General features: G+C 39.4%; 1 protein-coding gene across 3 annotated transcripts in view; it reads right to left on the reverse strand.

The window, feature by feature from the left end:
- The window catches only part of RPRD1A (regulation of nuclear pre-mRNA domain containing 1A), a 41,709-nt gene extending 17,816 nt beyond the window's left edge, over positions 1 to 23,893 (reverse strand). Inside the window, exons 1-7 of one of the 3 annotated variants that reach the window (XM_072034901.1) lie at positions 23,603 to 23,893; positions 12,673 to 12,802; positions 11,858 to 11,964; positions 11,681 to 11,775; positions 10,565 to 10,691; positions 10,291 to 10,466; positions 8,432 to 8,517 (exon numbers count right to left, since the gene is read on the reverse strand). In XM_072034901.1, the coding sequence (XP_071891002.1) occupies positions 8,473 to 8,517; positions 10,291 to 10,466; positions 10,565 to 10,691; positions 11,681 to 11,775; positions 11,858 to 11,964; positions 12,673 to 12,802; positions 23,603 to 23,753 (831 nt within the window). In that variant the 5' untranslated portion in view covers positions 23,754 to 23,893 and the 3' untranslated portion in view covers positions 8,432 to 8,472. Of the gene's footprint in view, positions 1 to 8,431; positions 8,530 to 10,290; positions 10,467 to 10,564; positions 10,692 to 11,680; positions 11,776 to 11,857; positions 11,965 to 12,672; positions 12,803 to 23,602 lie in introns of those variants that run through there. The other 2 variants (XM_072034900.1, XM_005025655.5) reach the window with 2 other exon arrangements.
- Positions 23,894 to 24,302: the final 409 nt, after the last annotated feature.

Genomic DNA, 24,302 nt, shown 5'->3' on the forward strand with positions numbered 1-24,302 from the left:
TACAAGCTTTTATTTATATATGTAAATAAAAATAAAAGAAAAAAAAAAAAAAAAAGAGGAAACATTCGAATTGCAGCAGATCAAAGGCTTAATTTTCCAATGATTTCTATTAGTTATCAGCTGTCTACATCTAAATCGAGGACTCAAGGACTACCTTCAAAACTTCAGGACTTGTGCTAATGATACTGATTAATATTCCAGCCCTCCAACGTGCATCTACTGCAACTTCTAACATTTCTTTTAAAAGTATGTGCATTCTTCTGCTTTCTTTGTTTTCCCCCTCACCCCCACTTAAAAATGAGATTAAAAACGCTGTGGCAAGCATGCCCAACTACGTAGAGAGAACTGATGATCACTTTTGCACCAAGAAACTACTCTGAATCTGGAACCAGATAATGTTTCTAAACAGTCATTTATATTTCAGAGTACTTATTATGACTGCTATCAAAAATGTAGTTTTCTGTCTAAAAAGTCACATTACCTTCTTCTTCTGCCTATGCACCTCAAAAATACCCTTCTCACTGGCCTAAGAAGTGCTTTTCTTTTTGTTTGTTGTTCGTGTTGGTTTTTGTTTGTGTGTACAAGTGCAAAACCCAAGTCATTAAAATCTCCTTTGTAACACTTAGACATTCAAATGTCCCCTGGATGTTCCCATTTAAATATGTACTATCCCACTTCACATAACAAAGCTTTTCTTCATTTAGAAAAAGCTACAACTTATTTTCCTTCATTTTCTTGATAGACCAGTGGAATGGATTTGATAGCTGCTTGAAAGTTTCTCCAAGTCGATTCGAATACATGATGTATTTCTAAAGTACCACAGCACTGAGAGCACGCTGTGAGGTCAACTTCACATACAATGAAAATTAATCAGAAAGGGGTTTTGTGAAAATACACTAAAATAAAGACTAAACTAAACAAAAACAACAAGATTTCAGCTAATACTGAAAACAGGCATGAGAAAGCAGCTCAAACCACCAGCTCTTCAGACTAACGCTGTCAGAGGAATACTGCTTCCATCCTATTGCATGCAAACACTTTCGCCCTCAATTGAACTATCTTTCAAGATGATACAGCACAGTGGTAAAAGGATGTTTAGTGACTGATGATGTTTTTTGATTCCTATAAACAAACAGCTAACCCTCCTAATCCCACACAAGTTAGCTCAGCTCTCCATCCCACCGTTATTCCCAGCCAGTGTGCCCCATCCAACCCTCCTCAACCCAACCTCTTGATGTCTTCTACATCCCATAAGGATTGTTTTGGCAAAGACCATCAGAAACTATGGCTGGTTCTAAGCTACACACAATGCCTGGAGAGGAAACTAAGAGAGAAATGCTACTGTGATAGTCCTTTGGGCCTCTCTACTACTCACAAAAATAAATTTGCCAAACATAAGGAAATAAACTATTTTTATTTCCCTGTCAAATGAAAGAAGAATTGATGGACTGTCCGCATGACTGCTCTGGTCTAGTCTCCTGAGAAATCAACACTTACAAGCCTACTATAATAACAGTACACACTTCCCTTGTCCAGCATGTACTGCCAACACCAGCTGGAATGTGCTAGAAAAATGCTTTGTACTCTCTAACCAAGTCAACTTCATGTGCTTTTTATCTGGGAAATACTTCTTCATACTATGTAACAGAAAAAAAAAATCAAGACAATGTACAGAATTTGTATGTCATCCTGCATTATTTCCCTGTATTCTGTTTTGCCTTATTTCACCATTAGCCCACAGCATTCCAGATTCTGACAGTGGAAAAGCTGGAACAACTCAGAAGTAGACTAATTCAGCTTTCTTTTAGCAAAACTGAAACACGTTTCAACTGATTTAGCAGAGGCAAATGCACTCTGGCCTTTCTTTTGGTCGAAAATTAAATTTTAAGGCAAGCATAAAGACCATTTTATGCCCTTACCAGGTACTGGGGAGCACTCCTATGAAAAAAGGCTCCAATATCTCCCTTTACACAGCAGCCAGGCTGTGAAACTAACTTAGCAAGTGTTCTTGTGGAATATATGGCTTCCTCATTGCTGCTGAAATTGTCTTACTTGTTCATTACATCCGCTAGAGTAACCAATACATACAGCTTCAAGACAATGAGTAATGAGTACAGGATGAGTTTAACTCTATTCAAGAGTAATGAGTGCTGGTATTTTTACATGGTCCTCAACCACATTTCAATTCATAGCCTCCAAGTTGTTCTCCCCACTCTCCCTCCTGTATGGTATATACTCCTCTCGATCAGGGAACTCATAGAATCGTTTAGGTTGGAAAAGACCTCTTAGACCAAGTCCAACCATACAAACACAGGTATGGAGAAAATAATTCACCTAAGGCAACACATTTTGAAATAAGATGCTAGGAAAAATGCTTGTATGGATAAACATAAATATCATCATAAAAATCTCAGCTTCCAACTGCAATCAAGGCAAAAATGAACATTTGTTCCAGGTAGTTGCAGCAACACTGAAAGCCCTGCAGTTCTCTTCCTCCCTAGGCCACCTCCTCCAGCATTGATTCAGAATAGGTGTTGTGTGCATTTCCAGTAAGAAGGTAAGACTTCCAGATGCACTTTTCTAGAGGATAAAAAGACTATCATTCTTGGAATTTGATTTTCAAAATCAGGTCGGTCTTAAACTCCAGTTGCTACCAACAAGCTAAAAAGAGAGATTCTTCAAAACTATTTCATCTGCAAGCTTTAACAGAAAGATAACAGCAGATTTTAAGAGCTGGATTTTTCAGCAAGAGCCCAGCTAGGGGAACCATCACATGCCCTAAGAGTTCTCATCTTCACAGCTGGCACCCTCAGCCTACTGCTTCATGAACTGACCCACTTCATCAGCACTATTCTTTGAACTCTCCTTAAGCACCAGGAGATTATTTTATTACACGCATGGGTTTTACTTAAGTAAAATGTCTCAGGGGTAACAGCGACTTAGACATTGGTGTAAATGTGATGGTTTTTATTTATAAAAATTGCTTTGAATCCTACTAAACAGTATTTCTGCCCTCTACGTTGAACTCTAGCTGAAAGAATACAGAAGGTACTAACTTCCACAATCTGCTACTAAAGGAATTAGCAGAGGAATTTGTTCCTAAACAAAAGCCCTCTGGAGAGCTACTGGTCTAAGATGACGACCCCAGTACCATTATGTCTTAAACTACCTGTTAGGTTTTTTAGTTAGTGATGGCAAAGTTGAAGGTGTCATTCAGAAAATGAGTAGCTATTTGAAAAGCACATACAGACCATAAAAGATGTATGAAATGGTCACAAGAAACCTTGTGACTAGTTCAGTAGTTTAGTCATGAATTTGAACCAGGAAAACAAAAGTTTTGGTACACGGTTAAAACAGGTCAACCATGAGTTCAAAATAATTTGATCCTTATTACATGTGATCCTTATCTGTGTCATGCAAGATTCAAATGAGCTCTTTGAAATTTTTATTTTTGGTGAGAGGTTGCACATAACTGATGGACTGAGTGACAGACTAATTTCAATTGATGCCCAGCATTTAAAAAAAAAAAAAAAAACAACACAGGGAAACTATACTGTCCATTGACACCACAACATAATGAAGTATTCTAGAACAAGAACACAAATAGTTCCCACTACGCAGACATGGGGATGTGCCCAATAATATGAGGTAATTCCCTATTTCATTATAGGCTTTGAAAATATTTGCTATTTGCCATCTCTAGCTCTCACAGGAAAATAATCCGTTTGCTTCTATGTGTATGTGAAGACACATAAATATTACCACCCTGCCCAAGATCTAAAGTGGATGCAAGTTTTCTTTAAAATGCCATCTCAAGCACAGACTGTAGACTGTTTCCTTGCTGGGCACAATTCTTCAAAGAGTTACTAGCCCCGTCCACAAACGTGAGTACTCTTAAGCTCTGAATCAGATTTTAGGCGAAACACTTTTTGTACCCAACACCACACTGCTTTTAAGTGGAAACATCTCAAGTTTGGATCTAAGATGGAACGAAATCTGCTTTTTGTTGTCTCAGCAAGGCTGACAGAGAAAGGAAGCTGATGTTCTAGCCATTTATCTTCTTTCTTCTGTCAGAGATACCTAGTAGCACTTCTCATCAGCCCTTACAGCCAAGCAGATCATTATCAGAAGTGCAGTGAAACATGAGGTCACAGTCAAGAGTAACTCGAGTACAGTGCTTCCTTTTCAACTGCAGCATATAGACACTTGAGGACAGGGACAGGGAGGGGAGGGGTGGGCAAGCAGGGTTTCTAGTTCTGTTCACTTCATATTTACAATAAAGAAAAAAAAAAAAAGGCTCCTAAAAGTTTCAGCCCTATTGAGAAAAACATCTGAAAAAAGTATTATTGTGGGAAATTAAAACTTGTAGTTAAGACTACACGTTTTCTACAAGAACTACATGGCCAGCACTGACAGAAATATGCACTACAGTTTCAATCTTTAAATGTTTTGTTTTGTTTTTTCTTCCAGCAAATAAGTAGCTGGTTAACACAAAACATCTGCTGAAGAAAGCACCCAGAATTGTCCAGTCTCCAGCTGTCCTTCCAACACTGAAGGAGAAGTTCTAGCTGGAACACACTGCACTGATTATTCCATTTTCACTTTCCCATCCTCTCAGGTGTTTATTTGCACAAAAAAAGGAATCCATTACATACCTGCAAAATTGTTCTTCTGAAGATGACAAATAGATCCATTCATTTTGGTTAACAGGATCAAGGTTTTGGCTTACAACAGCCAGGAACATTGTCTAAAGGACTTGTCATAAACAGCAAGTCCTACCTAGGTATGACCATTATCTTCCCCCTGTATGTTTATAGTGTGGAATTCAAGAAGCATCTCAGAGTATAAGTACCTGTACTTGTTTTTTTGTTGTTGGTGGTTGGTTTTTGTTTGTTTTAAATAAAGTGTAAGCTAAAGAGTGAAGTTCTAGAAAACCACCCTAATAATCAAAAGATTATTCTTATTTTACAAGGATGAGCAAAGTACAACCTACAACCTGTCCAATCTGTTAAAAAAAAAAAAAAAGCCAAGGATTTATACTCAAAATTACTGGTAATTCAATTTAAAAAGTAGAAGTCTTCAAATGTCTGTTGTGCTGAGTGACAGAACTCTGAAGCCTAACACTTTCGGCTACAAATCGACAAACTATGCATCATGGTATCTCAGACTCCAGTCGTTGGTTAATATAAAAACATTTTTTATTGGTCAAGCACAGACAGGTTATAAGGTGGTTATGAGAAATGGAGCTAAGAAATACTACTCTCATAAAACAGGCACAGCACAGAAGAACAAAATTCACTGATGGCTTGACTTTGGTGCATTTGACATCAGAGTTGCAGTCCTCCACTCTAGTCCAGCAAATTACTTCTACAAAAGTTAACCTTTACAACTGGATGTCCTGCCATTTCTTCGTATAGAAAGGAAACATACGAACAGCTACATTTGAAAAACAGATTATCAATCTGTGAACATGCTAAGCAAGCCTAATTGTAGCGCAGATAAGAGATCATTTCCCTCCCGTTCTTTAACTTCTAATCTATTAAACCTTAAAAAGAGATGAGTACAGCTGTGATGGCTGATTTCTGCCCAATCGCCTTCAGATAGATAATGCGAACTCACTGATCTTGATATTTTATCTTTTTTGATCACTGAACATTAGTGATTATAAATTCAGTAAAGGACTTGCACTGTGCAGCTCAAGAGGAATAGAGCCTCAAGACATTTACACCACATGACAGATCTCAAGTGGTCAGTACGAGGAAGGGCTTTGAACAGGTCTACACCAATCTCCAAGCACAGGGGTCTGTTTCTGAGTCCTATTTCATTTTGTACAGGGTATGGTAACTACAATGAAGTGAATCCATTCACCAGAGATTCGTAGTCTACAATCCTCTCTTGATGGATAACAGTAACATACATTTCTCAAAGAAAAACAGTGAAGATGACTTGACATTGGCCCACAAGAGTCCTAGTGAAGCGTCTCCTCGTTTTTTTCCTTATAGAGATCCAAATTCATGCTCTCCTCAGCCCATGAGTATCTGAATTGACCACCTCTTTCTGGAGAAGTCGTACTACCCTGAACTGAAAGCATTCTCAATCCAGATTCAATTCCCTCAGCTTTAATCCTGAATAGAAATAAACATGATGATTCACAACGTCAAAAGAGACCACAGTATAGAACAACTATTTGGTATCCCTACTTAGACTTCGGTTGCCAAGATAGTATCAGAGGACCTTAAATCCCCAGATCCAGTATGGATAAGCCTTCTTGAAAACACCCTGCTATTTCCCAGCTAACCATTTTGTAATCATTGCACTACTAACAACAGTTACAGTACAGCTTGGTTCCAATTCAAGATTAACCTGTGGTTCTGCCATGCATAGAGATTTGCAGATCTCCTACAATGCTGCACAGCAAACTCCATCCTAAAACAAAAAGCAGCGTGGGATTCATACAACAAGTTAATCTTCCTCAACTTCGAGCAAAACACAGCAAAAGACTTCAGCTGTTCAGCTGCAAGTTACAAATTAATTCCAATTACTTCAAGTGGACTTAAGAAGTTAATGACTGAATCTATCACCCTAAGTTCATGTGGCACTGCATGAAACAAGCTGGCAAAAATGTACTAGGTGAATATAAGGGGTCTAAAGAAAAAACTGCAATGAAAGCACTACACTACCTGTGATGCCTTTACTGTTAGCCAAAGCCATGGTGAAAACAGACTGTAGCATCAGTCCAGTCTCGCACTAAGAAACAAAACCTGAACATCAAAGGCCTGTTACGATATACCACTACCACCCCTGACTTCTTTAAGGTATTTGAAACCATTAAGCTGGAACTGAACAAAGCAAAGCGCCTTCAACTCCAGGGCTGCAGGCTGGGATGAGAAACTGCTTGCTGTTTACCCATAAAATTCAACAACAGAATTAAAACTTTTAGGAAGACAAGTTAAGTTATATTGAGCCATAAAGCTCAACCATTAAATAAAAGTGCATTGAACGTATTCTATTCTCTAAACATACTAAGAAACCACAATTATAACCAGATGTGAGAGTGCAGGGATGTGAATATTGTTTATATAGCTGTATAAAATAAGGAATGCAAGAAAACATCAAACATCTTAATTAAATGCAAGCTGCTGAAACACAGCAGGCCTCCTAGCATAGCATTTCCTCCATAAAAACTCAGATTTTGTGAGAATAATATTGCCAAATTTAAGGTGGTAAGTAGTTATAAACCTTATGTAAGAAATTGAGTCACCCAGCATATGCGAAGTGTAGCAACGCTATGTTTTTTCTAACAAACAAAGTTGAGAGCAGGCTGTCTTGAAGCATTTTTCTAGAAAAAGGTAGTATTACCTCCCGCCCACGCTTGTAAGTCATGTAAGATTCCACACTACCAAAGCCTTTATTTGAAATTTAGTAAGAGCCTACAATAAGACTGTGAAGTAGCAAAAGCAAAGCAATAGTAAATCAAGTACTTCTCTTGTTTATGTCATCCCTGTATTTTTAAGGTCACGTTCATTCTAGAAAACCTACAGCACGGTCTTTATCACACAGACATAAGGGCACCTTGATTTGTGTATAGCTAGTTCTCTGTTCCTGCACAACATAAATATCTCTTCCCCAGCCTTCAGTGAGACCGACAGATTAACCAACAAAAACTAAAGAATGGGCAAAGGGGCAGGACAGGGGTGCAACAAGGAGGCAGAGAGAAAGGAATGAATCGAAGTAGAAAATAGAAAACATTAATCCTCGAGGTTCTGGAAAAAATATGTTCCTACAAAATCTTTCTGCAAAAGTGTCTGTTTTCTCTAAGATAGAAATACACCTAGCTATAAATCCCAGATAAGTTTCCAGATACAACTGTAGTACGCTGAATCTCAAATATTTATACTTCTTTAAAACTTACAAACGTGAAGGGAAAATGCCCTTTAGGGCAATCCTAAATTTGAGGGGGTTCCTGAAGGGGCATAAGAGCAATTATAAAATATACCTCCTCTGTTACCTGCATAGATTTACCTCAAAGTTCTTTACTGCACTTGTGAAGGACAACTTCTATATCCACCACCCATCATTTCTGATGTTCATATAAGACCAGTAACTACAGTGTAAGTTAAAAAGCTGAAGTCTGACAAAGTCTCGTTTTCACAGTTCTTTGCTTTTGGTTATGGCAACTTCAATGCAAGTGACACCCAGACTCCTGCATTTGGATCTTGGAATGATTTAACCAAAAGGACTTGTGAATTTTAAGAACAACCACGTGAAAGTTTTACGTTTGAAGAAAAAGGAATGGCACTGGATAAACGCTCATCCATCTCAGGCATAAATTCAGTAATGTTTGTGAGAAGATAGATGACAATAGCAGAGGTTTAGTATGAGTAGTTACAGGATTCCTCCCCTTCAGTTTTCAAAAACAACAGACAATACAAGATTTTGATTCTTAAATTTATTTTTAGCAGGATGTGTGTACTAATGGATGGTGACATCATTAGGAGATAGGTCCATGTCCACCACCTGCAACAGAAGCTAGACAGATGTTAAAGAAAACATAATTTAAGAGTTAAAAACGACACTACTTACCCAGAGCAGAGTTATGAAAGTCACCTACTAAGCAGTATGGTTAGCTTCTGGTGTAGACATAATAGCTCATATTATTTATCTGTTGCCAAAATTTCCTGTCAAGGTTCAATGCTAATGCATATGTTACCTTGATTTTGGTGGGAATCATTAAGTTCTGTTTAGAAATAACTATTATAGCAACAACTATTAAAAAAAAAAAAAGTACTAATGCAAAGATTGGTTATTCCAAGTTACTCACCTGTAAACTTTCCTCACAAGAAAAGAGACCTGCAAATTTAGGTCTAAAGCTCCAGTCTAGAGTTTAAAGACACCAAGAATTCTCTGGAAATTCAAATCCTATTAAACCAGGTCAACAGTAGGTAACATCTCTCGGTTTCACTAAGAATGCAATCATTTAAGGTTTCCTGTTCTTTCAGGTTCCTTTGTGCAGTTGGATCAGTTGCTAGTGTGATCAACGCTACCATGAGTGCCATCTATCTTATGTGAAGTTGGTTGATATTCTTCCCCCTTGGGTGAGGATAAATACAGTGAAGTTAGCAGGAAAAAGCTTCATCAATTCCTTTTCTGTGAGGCACAGAGCAAAGCAAGTCAGGTAACAAGAGCAGCCTAGAAATAACTTCAGATGCATCATGAACAGCATTTTCCCAAGCCAGGACACAGCACCTGACTGAACTCAAGTTATGAGGTTACAAAAGCATGAAGAAACCAAAGTGAAAAAAGTTTTCATGATAAGCCTGTATGACATGAAACCTGAAAAGCAATTAATTCGTGAACATAAAGATTATGCACATATGCTGCAGTTACAGGGCACTGTACAGCTATTTTCCCCCTTGCAAAACAAGGCAGCTTCAATTTTATTGCTCTATTACCCAAGTCAGGGCTTGAATCTATGTCTCATAGTTTAGAGAAGGGATTTGGGAAGCAATGGATGTGAAATTATAGAACTGTTTAAGAAAGGCAGAATGTTCACCAGGGGTTTTGGCAGTATTACTCAATAGGAAAACAAAACAAGCGACTGGTAATAGTGAGGAATGGGGTAACTCAGTAGATCACCCACTCACAGTGAGCTGTTCACTCGGCTTCCCTCTTTTATTAACGATTTGTCCTATCCTACTGGTGCCAGTGCTAAAAATGCTGGTAATCAGTTGTATTAGAGGCTATAGAACCTAAAGTTATGTTTTACTAAGATTAATGGATACCCAAGTCAGGTTAAAAAGTTATGTAGAAGCCAGTAATTAAATTCTTATCCTTTACATGACTTCACAAACCTTTGACTACCAGAAAGATCAAGCCCTTTCACACAAAGGATATTATACCATGTAATACATAGTTAAGACTTACAACAATAAATAAAAAGAACAAGAAAAAGTTAATTCTGCATGGAGTAAAGTTTGTACCATTAAGGGTAAGATTTTCTACCTGCACAAGTAAAATTAAGCCTTCACATACTGCGCAGACCAAACATCCTAAAACACAAAAAGACGAACACTGAAGTGATTGAAGTGGTAATATTACCTAAAGTTGAGCTGGTTTAATAGATTTAGAATCCTAGAACCAAATAAGTCTCATTAATAACATGCTGGAAACAAAGACCTAACTGGCAATTAAATATTTACCTTTGGAGAAAAAAAAGCTGTTTAGGCAAACTGAAAACATTTGCAAGATCAAGCTAGAGTAAAGAATGGACTAAAACAAAACATTACGCACTTCCAGCTTATGTTCTTTCTCTGCAAGGAATTCTTTTTGACATCGCAGGAAGTCTGACAACATTCGAGTTAGCTGTTTTCTATCATCTATTTCAGCTGCCAACCTGCCATTGTAATCCGCCAGCAACATACATGCATCATCTACCATTTTGGAAAGTTGCTCTCCAGATTCCTTATCTAAAAAGCAAGCAGAGAGAAAGAGGTAAAGCATGATTTCATTCTATGTTGTTCAGTTTGCATAACAGCATTTCATTTACTAGATCCCCAACCCTCACCTGTTATCCTGTCTAATAGGGACACATCTTGGACCTCTAGAGGCAAAGAGGCTATTCTCTGATGAACTGCTGCATCCCCAGAGGCAGCATTTTCTAGTTCTTGTAACGCTCTAATGAGATCTGTGGTCTGAAAAAAGCATGGAAGATCAAGAACTAGTTTAAGTAAACAAATTCTAGTAAAAAAGCAGTGTATCACAAGCTTATGGAATCAATCTGATGGCATTTTTAAAAACATTTATGGCATCAGCATCATATTGACATTCTATCCCCTCAGACAAAAAAAGATACAGGTTCTCAGAAGAATGTTTCAGTGTTCCTAGTTTTAAAGACCACTTTCCTAAAACAGACTTTTCACTGAAATTCTTTGAAATTCTACTTATCTTTGTTCCCACACTGGAAACCAAATGACAACATAAAATGAGAACCAATCAGAACTAATGCTAAAATCCTAGTACAGGCAAAGCAAGATATAGTACATACATTCTGCTTTAGTGTCAAACTGACTGAAGTTACAGCATGCTCAATGTCTGAACTCCAACTTCTAGCCTGAAATACTTCAAAAAAAAGTTTGACAAGGGCTGAAGATGAATACTGTCTACAACTCTTTGGTGGATTACACCTCACAAACGGATAGTAAATGACAGGATAGTTTTCTAACTACTGCTCAGAAACTGTAACTAGAAAGTGTTGCAATGCCAACAGATCCTTTGTAGTCCAGAAAAAAGAAAAAAAATCAATGTAATGTTAAACTACCTTTTCATAGAAGAATGAAGATTCCCAGTATGAGGTATCTTTAGGAAATAAACTTATGTTGCCAATAAGATTCATCTTACCTTGGTATGAGAAGGTTGTAGGGACAGGTAAAAAAGCACAGCAGTCTCTCCTTACAAAGCTAATACAGGTCATAAAATATAACTGAGCACAGTACTGGGGTAATCTTGCATCCTACTGGGGCAAAGTTCAGTCACTTGGACTAAAGAAAGGGGTCTAGTCACCCTTGCTCATAAAAAGTAACTAATTAAAAAGAAAAGCAGAGACCCACTAAAAAAACAAGAGCAGCTTAATAATTTGTATCAAAACATTTGTAAATAAAGAGTTCTATAGATGTTATTTTACCTGTGGAGGGTCAGTGGGAGAACTTCGAGGTGAACAGTTATTTTCATCAACTTTTATCTGTTCATATGTACGCTTCCTCACCTTTCTGTCTCCATCTAAATGAAAACAAACTCAAATGTTATTTCTCTGACTCCTCAAACAAGAGGCTGAGTTTTCATACACACACAAAATACTTACACAATGCTTGCCTAAGTTGTTCTAACACATCGTTTTCATAAACAGACCTTTCTTCCCAGATCGACAGCACTCGGCCAAGGTGCTTTTTACAACTTTCATCAGACTCACTGTTACAAGGAAAAAAGCAGAGATCAGCACCAAGTAAAAATACAGCACAATCAGACTACTACAGCATGACTATCTTTCACTGAAGGATGTCGGCATACTTTATCAACATCAAAGTAAGTTTAATAACCTCAGAAAATAACAAAACTACATTTTACAGAGAAGAGACCAGTTCAAGATGTCTTCACAAGCACAACTAAGTAAAAAGTCAGCGCCCAATCCCTCATTTCTATTTGTTTGCTCAATCCATACTAGGTCTGTACCCTTATTATATAAACACTGTAAATAGTTTTGCATTGCTTTATCAGCTCTAAAGCTTTATACGAAAACAATTCTGCATCAAGACCTGAGTGTCCTTGTCATACAACAAGAGGGATGTCTGCTGGGGAAAAACAAATCATGAATACTAGTAACAAGACATACCAAACTGCTGTAGCATATAAATGCAGACTGAGAAGTAAGACCTAATTTAAGGCAGAGCTAACACTTGAAGGCAAAAATGATTGAATACAGATGAATTTACAGCGTAACTTCATCTAATAGCATTAAGACTCTCCAAGATCAAATGAACACTAAATAAATTAACATGACTTCAGACACAGAATTAGCACACAAGGACTAGCCAGACCAGAAGGGATGAGCTGAAGGCTGCTCTAAATCCCCCTCAAATCGAGTGTGATGAAGGACACTGCATGTAACAGTTACTGTACCTTGAAACATGCTTAAAAGCCTCCACTATTACTGGAGCAAAGTCTTTTGTAAATTCTGGTCCTTTCCTTTTGCTGTTCTGTATGACATCATTGGCCAAGTACAGGAATGTCAGCTTCCTATTTGGTTTTGCTAATAAAAAAGAACAAACCAGAATAATTAGAAATGTAAGTTCTTCTAACTAACACTGTTTTCCATATCTACTGTAAATGCAAAAGACGAATTAAATATGTTTTTCTTATTTTCATTACCACTTATATTTTGCTTTAATTTTGTATTTAAAGCTGTGCAGTGGCTTTTCCCTCTCTTGTGCTGTAACTCTTTGCTCAGATTCTTCCTCCTTCATAAGCCGACACAAGTTCCCTCTAGCCCCATCTTTGAAAGCAATTATATAAAAACATGATATCCAAGTGTTCTTCATACTTTCAGGTGTTTTTCTGAGCCTGATGTGACTGACTTATTTGGAAACCTTCATGGATTTGTTCCAAGTATTTCAGCATCTCTTGGAGTCTACATAAGTTCCTTACTCCCACAAAGTCCTCTAACAAGGAGCTTCACAGGTCTGCTATCATTCACATGAAGAACCTCGTTCTTTTGGTTTGAATTTCACTCTGACCTAACTCCTCAGATTTGAGCAAACCAAATGGCCAATTCCTAATCAACCTCTCCACACCAATTTGTTACACCCCTCATTGCCCAATCACTAAAATATTCATGTGCCTGCAGCTGGCATCTCACAAAACACATTTTCAAAAATCACTTTGTCTGCTGTAGTTCTCTTCTCCAAGCATCTTAAGCATTTTACCCCAATCCCATCAATTTGCAATATAATTAAAGTTTCCACCTTACAGGTTATTTTTGAAATTGTATCCCGCATTGCTACTCAGCAATTTTAAATTGCCATTCACACTTCATCTAGTCTTTATTAGTCTATGAATTTCAGAGCTGCAGCTCTTATTGTAACTCTTCTAATCTTGCGTTAATACCAGAAAAATCTTCAGTATCTGCAACAGCCACACAGCTTCAGTGTGTATGCTCTCACTTGAAAAAGAAGTTCCTCTTGAATGAAAAGACTTATTATTTTCTGTCCTCTTAGAGAAAGGAGTACCACGATAAATCCAGTCTAGGAATTTGTATTATTGTCATCCTAAACTTGTACTCAGTTCCCCAAATGATTTCATTTTGTTCACTTCCACTCCCATCTCTTAAACATGCCAGAGGGTGACCCCCCTTTACACACACACACACTCAGTGTCGAGGTATTTCCACTCTAAAGTAGTGTTTCTGAATATGAATTTTGCGCTACAGAAGAAATCCTCTAAAGAACTTCTACTTTGAATACTGAATTCATCTTGGACAGACATACCCAAGAAGTTAAAACAAGTCTGAACAAAGTGAAAAACACCTGTATTAAAAGTAAAAATACACCCATCTTTCAGAAATGAGGAAAACTAACAAGTGGCAAAGAGAAACTAGTTTGGAAGTGCTAGACACAGGTCGATCTATTAAAGGTTTCCCCCAATCAGGCAAGTCACTACACATCAGCACCCAGCACATTCATTTATTTAGGTCAAAATCTCCTTAAAGTAAAATGTATATTTTTATAGATGTATGCTACCTTATTTCTGTATTAAAAACTGATTGATAATATAGCAACACATCTCCTACCCATGCTTCAGGTAACTTAGTTCTAACACAAAAAGGTTTGAATTATTAAAGAACGGGAATCTGAAAAAACAGCTTGTCTTATGGCTGCACCAAAACGAACCAGACCAGGCCTCTCAGCAGACCTGACCCCGCTGCCCCCAGTTTCTCAAAGGAGCCCCAAATTAGGACTCCAGTTCCAGTGAATGTGATGGATCTCAACTTTCATGCTTCCAGCAAGGAAACGAATCAACTGAGTCACAAAATCTGGAGACGTATGCAGTGCCACCAAGTCAGGTGATAGCAATTCCCACAAAGCCCAGATTTTGTCTGTTCACTACAATAAAGAGATCAACAAATAACATTTGGAAAAAGCATGCTAAAACTCAAAGTCACTTTTGACCTTGTTTCCACTAACATTACCTTTTCAGCCTCCTTCTGCTACTTAACAGTACTGAAGATGCATTTAATGAACAAAAAAAAAATCCTTAAAGCACTTCAGTCATCTCTGGCTTTGGTAAGAAATTCAACTAACATACTGCCTTTATGTTCATAAAAATATTGCAAGGTACATTTTAATTCTTCCTGCTTCAAGAATGCTCTGCACACAATACCAAAGTTAAATATCCTGCCTACCTTCAAGAACCGTTCCTTTCCATTTCACAAGTCTTCAGGAGTCACACACTGGCCTCCTACCATCCCACCTTACGCACAAGCCTCCAGAGCAACATAACCTTTAGCAAATGAGGCTTGCAACTCTGAACTGACAAAGAACCCCGGTGTCCTACTGCTATTAGGACTGCAAATTAACTACTGAACCTGAAATACAAAGCTCAATTCCAGACCTGTTCTGAAAAATTCTGTTTCAAGCATCTCTCTCCAGCAGCAGTGGCACCAACTTTCCAGCCCTGGGCTTTGATACACATCAGAACACCAAGATGGATCACACGGCAGTCAGACAAATTAAGCAAAAAGAAGTGTCCTCAGTGCTGGGCAAGGTTATTAGAAACGCACCATCAAAAGAAACTGAAAGCAAAGTATGCCTGATTTTAGGCTAAAGGAGGATCTGAAAGGTGCAGGTACTGCCAGAGCGCTGTTAGAAGTAGCTAGCTGGTAGCGTCACCGGTACACTAACAGTGCAGGCTGCAAACACGAAATTGCTCAGTATCCCTGTTGGACTGACTCCGGTTTTCGAAAGCTCTGTGCAGTGCTCACACAACTTTTCTGCTTGTCTCAAATTTATTATTAATCTGCTTCCACAGTCGCCAAAGCAGCTCCCAGAAACATCAGATTCTGAAATGTTTTACCATGTCCACAGTGCTGGCTGGTCTAAGGGCCATAATAAGATTCCCCTTAAAGCATCCATAATGACGCTAACTGGGCTCAGCACCTGACAAACTGAAACTTAGTCTGTTCCACAAATGCATCTGACATTTCAATTGCACTGAATATTCTGCAGTAACTCATGGTATTTCACCTGCAGCTAGGACAATCAGGCATCTACCGTGCCTGACTTAGCATCCTCACTACCAAGTTGCAGCTTTTGGAAATCTATGACTCTTGCGAGCACAGTTTAATCTGATCTGAGCGTTCCTGGTTCTCTTCCAGTCCAACATAGATACCCTGAAATCGTGTGCTTGAGTTCACAGTACTTAGAGAACTCTAATGCCCAAGAGTCACCACCACTTTAGTGCAAGAAACTCTATCAGCCTGGGAAGGACTACTTGGTAATGCAGGAAGCTTGTTATTTCACCGAGGTTAACTCTGGCAAGCATAATCACCCAGGTTCTTCTTCTCCAAGTTACTTCCTGGCACCAGAAATTGAGCTCCCATGGAGGTTACCAGAAGCAGGCCTTTTAGTGTCACGCAGTTGCACACCCCTACCCTAGGAGTGATGGATGTTTCACACACACACAGAATGGCTGGGGTTGGCAGTGAGCTCTGGAGGCTGTCTGGTCCAACCCCCTGTTCAAGCGGGGCCTCCTAAAGCAGACTGCTTAGGATTGTGTCCAGGTGGCTTCTGAATATCTCCAGAGAAGGAGACCCCACAGCCTCTCGGCAACCTGTGCCAGTGCTCAGTACAGAAGAGCTTCCTGATATTCAAAATGAACCCCCTGCGTTCCTGTTTGTGCCCACTGCATCTTGTCCTGACAGTGGGCACCACTGAGAGGAGCCTAGCCTGACTCTGTCTTCTTGGCAGCGTTTCAGGAACGTGTGCACACTGACACGATCCTCTCTGAGCCTCCTCTTCTCCAGGCTGAGCAGTCTCAACTCTCTCAGCCTTTCCTCACAGGAGAGCTGTTCCAGTCCTGTGATCATCTTGGTGGCCCTCCATTGGGCTCTTTCCAGTGCATCCATGAATATTTGCAAGAAACTTCAGAAAACATGCAGGCAACAAGGGATTTCACTTACATCCCACTACAAGTGAATAGACCACTGACCCACCTGAAAAACATCAAGTCAGGCTTTAAATATCTACAGACCGGCTCTGCTGCATCACCAGACCTCAAATGCAAGTAATACTGAACAAGAGGTTTTGTGAAAATGAGCATCAATAGGTTAAAATCCTGCATTGGTTACCAGCTCTAAACAGTTTTGTTTTTTTTTTTTAAGTTAAGTTCCCTAATATGGATTTAGGTAAGAATTTGATTCAGTTTTCTTTTGGAATTACGTTAGTCTACAAAGAGCAGAGTATGAGCGTCAGCACTTCTCCCAAAACCCATTAGATACCTCCTGTGCCATAACATGCTTCATACCTGTAAGTTACGTGACATCTTTGTACAAACCTGGCAAGCTTTCAAGCTTTTCATTACAAGTCCCGGTGTTATCTAAGCAAAGCAGCACTGAAACCTGAGTGCAATATCACTGACCCTTCGCTCTAACCAAGCATTTATGCAAGCTGATTAGGTGCATGATTTCTGGTGACATGACTACAAGTACATCTGTAAAAAGTAACTTGAGGCTACCATCCGAAGACAATTCAGAGATAAGATTACCCATAAAAGTGCCATTGTACAATGCGAAAATTCATTAACCTTCTGTCATGGAAAAGTTAGGTCATGTATTCAACATCGCACAATAACCTAATTCTCCTGTTGAATTTCACCAAGGTTTGAGAACTCCTGTGCTTCTTTATCAAAGAGGGCAAGGAGATTACCTACACAATATGTTCAAGGTTTGATGGTCCAGGCACCCTGACTTTGGGTTTGGAAGCTATCAGTGGAAGGGAACACAGCATACAGAAACTTATATTAGAGATTCAACTAGTCAGGTTGGATTACACATCCAAATGTGCAAAAGCTTCTTACATTGGCAACCTGTTGCTCACGAACACAGGTCATTTTATAAAGCACATGTTACAAATATGATTTTCTAATTCAACAACCTGTATTCATCTTGAACATTTGATTCTGGTTGATCTCTGAACCTTTTTGCAAAGGGAAGCTTCATTTGGACTCCCACAAGCAACACCATCTTAAGTACCTTATTTACCTCCTCAATATCACCTACTAACCAGTGAAAATCAGTACACTATGATCAGATTTTTTTTTTTTTTTAATAAAAGAAAGCAAAAATCCATTTATTTTCTTAAGCCTACCACATTAACCAATGATACAATGCCACCATTAGGTAAAGCAACCTTAAAACCATCAGTAGTGAAAGATTCCCTCTCTTGGAAGAAAAACTACACTACCTACTACTGAAAACAACCACTTTAAAATCAGCAACCTGTTTCCTGAAATATACTTCACATCTGCAGGGCAAAGTATTTCCATCACTTTCGTCTGTGGCCTGGCACCAAAGCAGCTGACTCTGAGCAATTCAGAACAAATTTCAAATGCAGTTTTGGTATCGCCAGGCCCTCTCAATCTGCCTACCAAGATCTTTTATCTTACAATTTTCTGTAGCGTCAAGCAAGTGCTACAACCACAAGGATCAGAAAAATGCACTGCATCAATGCCAACAGCTAGAACGAGTGAGGGCCCAAACACTATAGACAAACAGAAAAACAAAAAATTACAAATAAGCAAAAATACTTGCTTCTTCTTCCACTGAATGGCTTCAACTCATACCAAGAAAAGAGCTTTGAGCAGAATAAGCTGGAACAGCAGGTTAAATGGCAGTCAAGTGCTAAAAATATATCCCGATGTACTGGCACAAGTGTACTCACATTATTGTAGCTGTCTCAAAGATGATATACACTGACTCTGCGAACCTGGGTAAGCTTTGCAGTGAAGACAAAGAATGGTGTGACACAGGTGGTAACAGAGGTGACAGCCAAAACAAGAAATCAGGTGTTTACATGGGGTTTCAGCACCAGTTTCTGAGACTGATTTATCCCTAAGATGCTATGTCAAGCTCTCAGGAAACAGGTACCTGAATGTGAAATTAAAGACACCACACGACAGGCCTATTAAGAAATCACTAGCACGTAAATTCCAAGTGATAACTGGACACGGAAAAGCTAACAGAGAGAGTTGACAGGTAAAAAGGAGAAATGAAGTTCAACTAACTGGAGCCTGAAATAAAAAGCACCATATTACTGTTCACAGAAATCAAACGCTTAATTTCCCCCACTTTAAACAGAACATATTTTTAACCCATCACAATGAGTATCAGATGGAGCCTCCTGGAAGGCTGATGCTTTGAATTATGGGATTGACGTTTTCATTAAAAAAAAAAAACAAACAACCACACACACAAAAATAAATACACCACAAGCCCAAAAATAAAACACTACGAAAATAGACAAAACAAAACCTGCAGGTGCAAAGAATCCTGAAATCCAGGAGCAACAGATGGATGCGAGAGAACATACCTAATTTGCAAATACAAAAAAAGTCAGTCTCCATCTCAGAAGAGACTCTTATGTGTTGTTCATAAGTGTGGTGTGGTTGTTTTTTTTTGTTTTGTTTGTTTTTAGCAGCCACTCAGTTGCTGCAGGCTTAAAACAACTATAAAAATGCACTACCTTGTTAAGAAACTCCCTGCAAGACAATCTCTTTATGGACAAAACATGAAAAGGTTTTAACAGGCCCACCATTTGCATTTTGAGATTGACTGTAGTATTCACATTTTGGTTAATTAATTAGTACCGCTTAGAAGCCATAAGCTTACTGATTAGTTATGTAATTAACTATGTTACTTCAACTGTTACATTTCATCTGAAATACAGCTGAAGCAGGATCTTTTCCCTCAGTGGACACACCTTCCAAGCCTTTACAAAATTCTCCCTAGCCCCAAATCAAATAGTCTCCATAAAAATAATTAGATGATGTGGCAACATTATCACTCAAGTTAACTCACACCCATTACAGTGAAACAATCACGCAACTGCCAAGTACCAGAAAAAAATCTCCCACTTTTTCTAGAACAGAAATTCAAGCAAGACATAGTACAAATGCGGTACTGAAAGAGCATCCTCCTGACCAAAATATTTACTTCATAAATCAATTATGAAATTCAAAATAATGCAGACTCACGATCAGCATACACCAGTACTAACACAGGCAGTGGCCTAAGCTTGCAACACTGTCCTCAGTCTCCTTTGCGCCAGCACCCGCTTTCCATCAGGGAACTCATCTATTTAGAAACTAATTACTGGGTTTGTTAGATTTCCAGCACTTGCATTGCACACGAAACTGTCAGCAAAAAAGCAACAAATATTTAACCACCATCAGAGCAGAAAACAAGCTGTTCTCTTGTCACTGAAGACCTCTGCTAATCTGTCAAAACAGGAAAAATCTTTGTTATATCACTACAGTAGTAATTTAAGTTAAATGCATTCGGTGCATCTTTTATCATCATTCCACAACAAACAAAAGATCACTGAACTACAGGACCTATTCTCCATTAATCACAGCAACAGACAGTCAATACCTTGCAGAAATGAAAGCAAACAAACACAACTACATACAGCAAAACATGGAGTACCTGGGGTGACACCTGAGTGATTTTGCACAGAGGTAGAGCTGGGAATACTTATTATCTCAGGCAAAGGCACTGAGCTTCACCACAGCAGTGCAGTTCCTAAGTAGATCTTTCATTAGCACATATTTGAGGTCAGTCATTAAACAGCATGCCCTTCTCTACACTCAGGCCCTGAAAGCAAATTTCTTCTATAATCTTTATTTTGATGATGATATCCCTTCCTTACTTTTTTTTTTTTTTTTTGTGTGTGTGAAGATTACTAGGAGTCTCTCAGCAATCCAGAGCTCTCAATATTTTGGCAAAACAGTTGATTCTAGAATACATTACTCCTTTATTTATTTATTTTTTAAGAATGACCCTATGAATTATACTTGCCAGTATTTTAAAGAAGAACTTAATATAAAAGTTATAGCAGTATCAGGGAAGACGCATGTAACGCATACTCAGCAATCAGTTGCATCAACTGTCCTGTATGATACAACCAGAGCAACGCTGGAATTCAGTTACCCAAATCCAGTGTTCCCCAACTCCTCCGAGTTATGCCAAAGATGTGAAAGCTTTGCCCGTAATCTGTGTTTACATCAAAGTACATGATTTTACCAAGAGAATCACTCTAAGTTCAGCTGTGTAAAACCTGTGCATGAAGGCATATACAACTGATGATCTGTAAAGATAAACACCCTAACACAGGACCTGAAGGCAAGCCATTATCCAGGTAGACAAACAGGGACTATGATTTTACACTGCCCAACATCTATGTTGCCTGTATCGTACGCACTTTAGGTACGCTACCTCTGTCTCTAATACAAGATGACATAAAGGCAATGACTATTTTAAAAGTGGAAGAATCAGAACCATACACTTGGGAACAAAAGAATTGTGATCCTAGCGCTTGTTTTCATCAATATCTAAAGCCATCTTAGAAAGTTCCTGCAATCTCATCTGAAACAAGAGAACTTTTACCAAAAATGAAAGCATCCAGAAATACTTAGTATCATGCTGTATTCTGTTCAACTCAGTCAACTAGGTCACGTTGCAGCAAAATCTTCCACTAGCCTGAAAGGAAGGTCCAGAGAAGGGAGTAACAAAAAAAGGTGATCAAACTAAAACTCCAGAAAGGCAACATACAGTTCCAGAACAACACTGGGTAGCAACAGCAGCGGACAAAACCAAAAATTTTTCTGTCCGTATTCCCCAGAATAGACAAGTCAAGAGCATTAAACTTAGTCCACTTACAGCCTCACTGCCAGCACTCTACTTCATGGTGTTACATGCAAGTCACTTCAGCACAACATGCTGGTTTTCCTTCTCCCCTTCCACATGCCGTCTGCTTAGCGTACAAACACAGTGACTTGAGACTCTCTTAAAATTCTGTGCTGCAATTTGCAAAGATTAGTACTGGGTACGTGTAAGCTAACATTTATGAAGCTTAGGTACTACTGTCAGAGGTGGAAAATTAAAATATATTTCACGTATCTTAGCCATGTCAGCTTCAGATGATGTGGTAGAGGAACATATGAAAAAAACTCTTTAGGCATCCGGCCTCAAAGCACAAAAGCCCATCAGAACCTTGAAAGCAGCTAACTTTCTCCTACCAGAGCTGGATTATCACATGCTCTCCACACACCCTCGAAGGCTGACTTCCAAAGAGGTCACCAGAAAAACTGTACCTTGAAGCAGCAAAAGCTGGAAGACAGTTCAAGAAATGGAAGACAAAGACAATTACAGCAGCTATGCTTATCTGCAGCTCCTGAACTACATCCTCATTTTTAAGTTTTTAAGCCTGTGAACAGGCGTAAAAGCGGACGCCAGACATTGAAAGCTGAGAAATTAACTCATGGAAATGCTTTTCTTTAAGATGATCGTTATCGCTGCCTCTTAATGCCACCTCCAAACATTCAGCCCGTGTTTTGAGCAATTCATTTCTCCAATTATTCAAATTATGCCAATACTAGTTCAGAAGTTCAGAACTGAGAGCTGATATTATAGATTATTATGAACTAGAATTGTGCATGTTATCAATACAAGCAACCAAACCTCTAGCTGAGTGCCAATTAGTTTAAAACACCTTTCTGATATCATTCAGAACCCCAGATGATCAAACTGTTTGTCTCGAACCCCCAGGAATACCAGAGGTTTAAATGGCAGACACATTCATTGCTCTCAGAACACTGGGAAAAAAAAAAAAAAACAACTTGCTAACAACCATGTACTGAAAAAAGTTTATTTCATAAGACCAAATATGCTACCAAATATGTATTCCTTTTGAGGAACTCATCTGTAACAGATTTAAATAATTCTATTTATGGATTAATATATCCCTTAACATGACATTCCTTCTTCTAGAGAATGAAAAACATTTAACTTGGGCCTGAAAATAAAAAAAATCATTTTGTGCAAAAAGCTTATTTTAAATACAATAGTCAGTTGAAAATCTACAGGGCACATAGGAATCAATTTCCATATTACATACTCTAAAGTTCAGTATTGTTTCACACACAAGAATTTTATTTTAAGGGTGGTTCAGTTTGTTATGAACTTATGCACTCCAAACAAGAAGTAATTATGATCCAGCTATACCCTTTGTATTCTACTACATGTCTTTCCTGCAGGTCAAACACTCCAGTTCTTCAAAACTAAAGTTGTGGTTTCTCTTTTGTAGGTTCTGAAGTGACTCTGCTCCATTTTTCCTCTCCACCTTGAAAAATATCTACTTTTCCCATTAAAGAACCATATAATAATGGGGATCCAAAGGGAGCTACTGGAAGCTCTGCTCTGGTGATATGTTCCAGAGCAAGGCGGAGTTCCAGCAGGTTATTTGCTTATACTTAAGTGTGTCAACTTATGATCAAGTTATTTTCCAGTCAGGTCAGATAAACCTTCACATGGCCATTTCTGCCTTTCAACCCCAGAACAGTGCTGTTAAAAGGAAAGTCACGTAAGAATCTAAGTACGCACGCTCAACATCAAATATTGAAGACAGGTGAAGGAACATGAGTCTTTACTATGCTAATTGGTAGTAGTGACTGGGTAAGAACTGTGGAAACACCATTTGGGATGCATTGAACTGCTCATCCCCAGAAGCATGCCCACCCTCAGCAGCCTGCATAACTGGACAAAGCCAATGCCAGGCAGCAGCCACCAACACTACGGCTGGCGAGAGGCACTGCCTAAACGCAGCTCTCTGAGGAACCTTTATCACCGTTATTAATATTAAAAACAAAAACCCCGTGCTCGCTGCCTCCCTCCCCTTTCCACAGCGGAGAGGGCCACGCCAGGCCCCCAGCCCCTCACCGAGGGCCCAGAGGAGAGCCGGTTAAAAAAAATAAACATAAAATAAAATAATGAGGAGCTCACCTTTGCGCAGCTCCCGCTCCCACACGCTGACGATGAGCGCCGAGTGCTTGCGGTGGTGGATGAGCCACAGGCTCAGCGTCTGCACGCTCTGCTGAGAGTTGCTCAGCTCCGACAGCTTCCGCTCCAGCGCCGCCTCCGAGAACGCCGACATGCCGGGAACCACTACCACCACCACCACCACCACCACCACCACCCTCACCCCTCACCCGGCACGGCCCCGCCGCTCCGCCCCGGCAGGGGAAGGGAGGGGAGGGGAAGGGAGGAGCCGCCTGAGCCCGGCCGAACCCCGGCCCCGCGGCCCGGCGGTGCTGACAAAATGGCGGCGGCCCCACAGCCGCGCGGCGCCGCCCCCCTTCTCCTCCTGCCCTCACTTCCGGCCGCGCTGAGGCGGAGCCGTCATGGGGCGGGGGTGGGGTGTGGCGAGGGGAGAGTGGCGGGTATAAAAGATTCACTTTTATAAATATCTTGCCCTGCTTCAAAGGTTTTCTGTTCTACCGTCTTCAGTGATGTTTCAAGCTGAAGGGTGGAAGGCTGTTCAGCACCTGCTTCCACGGAAGATGTGCTATGCTCCAGAAAATATGTACAGTTTCTAGTGTTAATGTAGAATCGTAGAATTATTAAGGTTGGAAAAGACCTCCAGCATCACCTGGTCCAACTATCCCCCTACTACCAATGTCACCCACTAAACCATTTCCCTAAG

The sequence above is a fragment of the Anas platyrhynchos genome, chromosome 2 (assembly GCF_047663525.1).
Source record: "Anas platyrhynchos isolate ZD024472 breed Pekin duck chromosome 2, IASCAAS_PekinDuck_T2T, whole genome shotgun sequence".
Taxonomy (NCBI): Eukaryota; Metazoa; Chordata; class Aves; order Anseriformes; family Anatidae; genus Anas; species Anas platyrhynchos.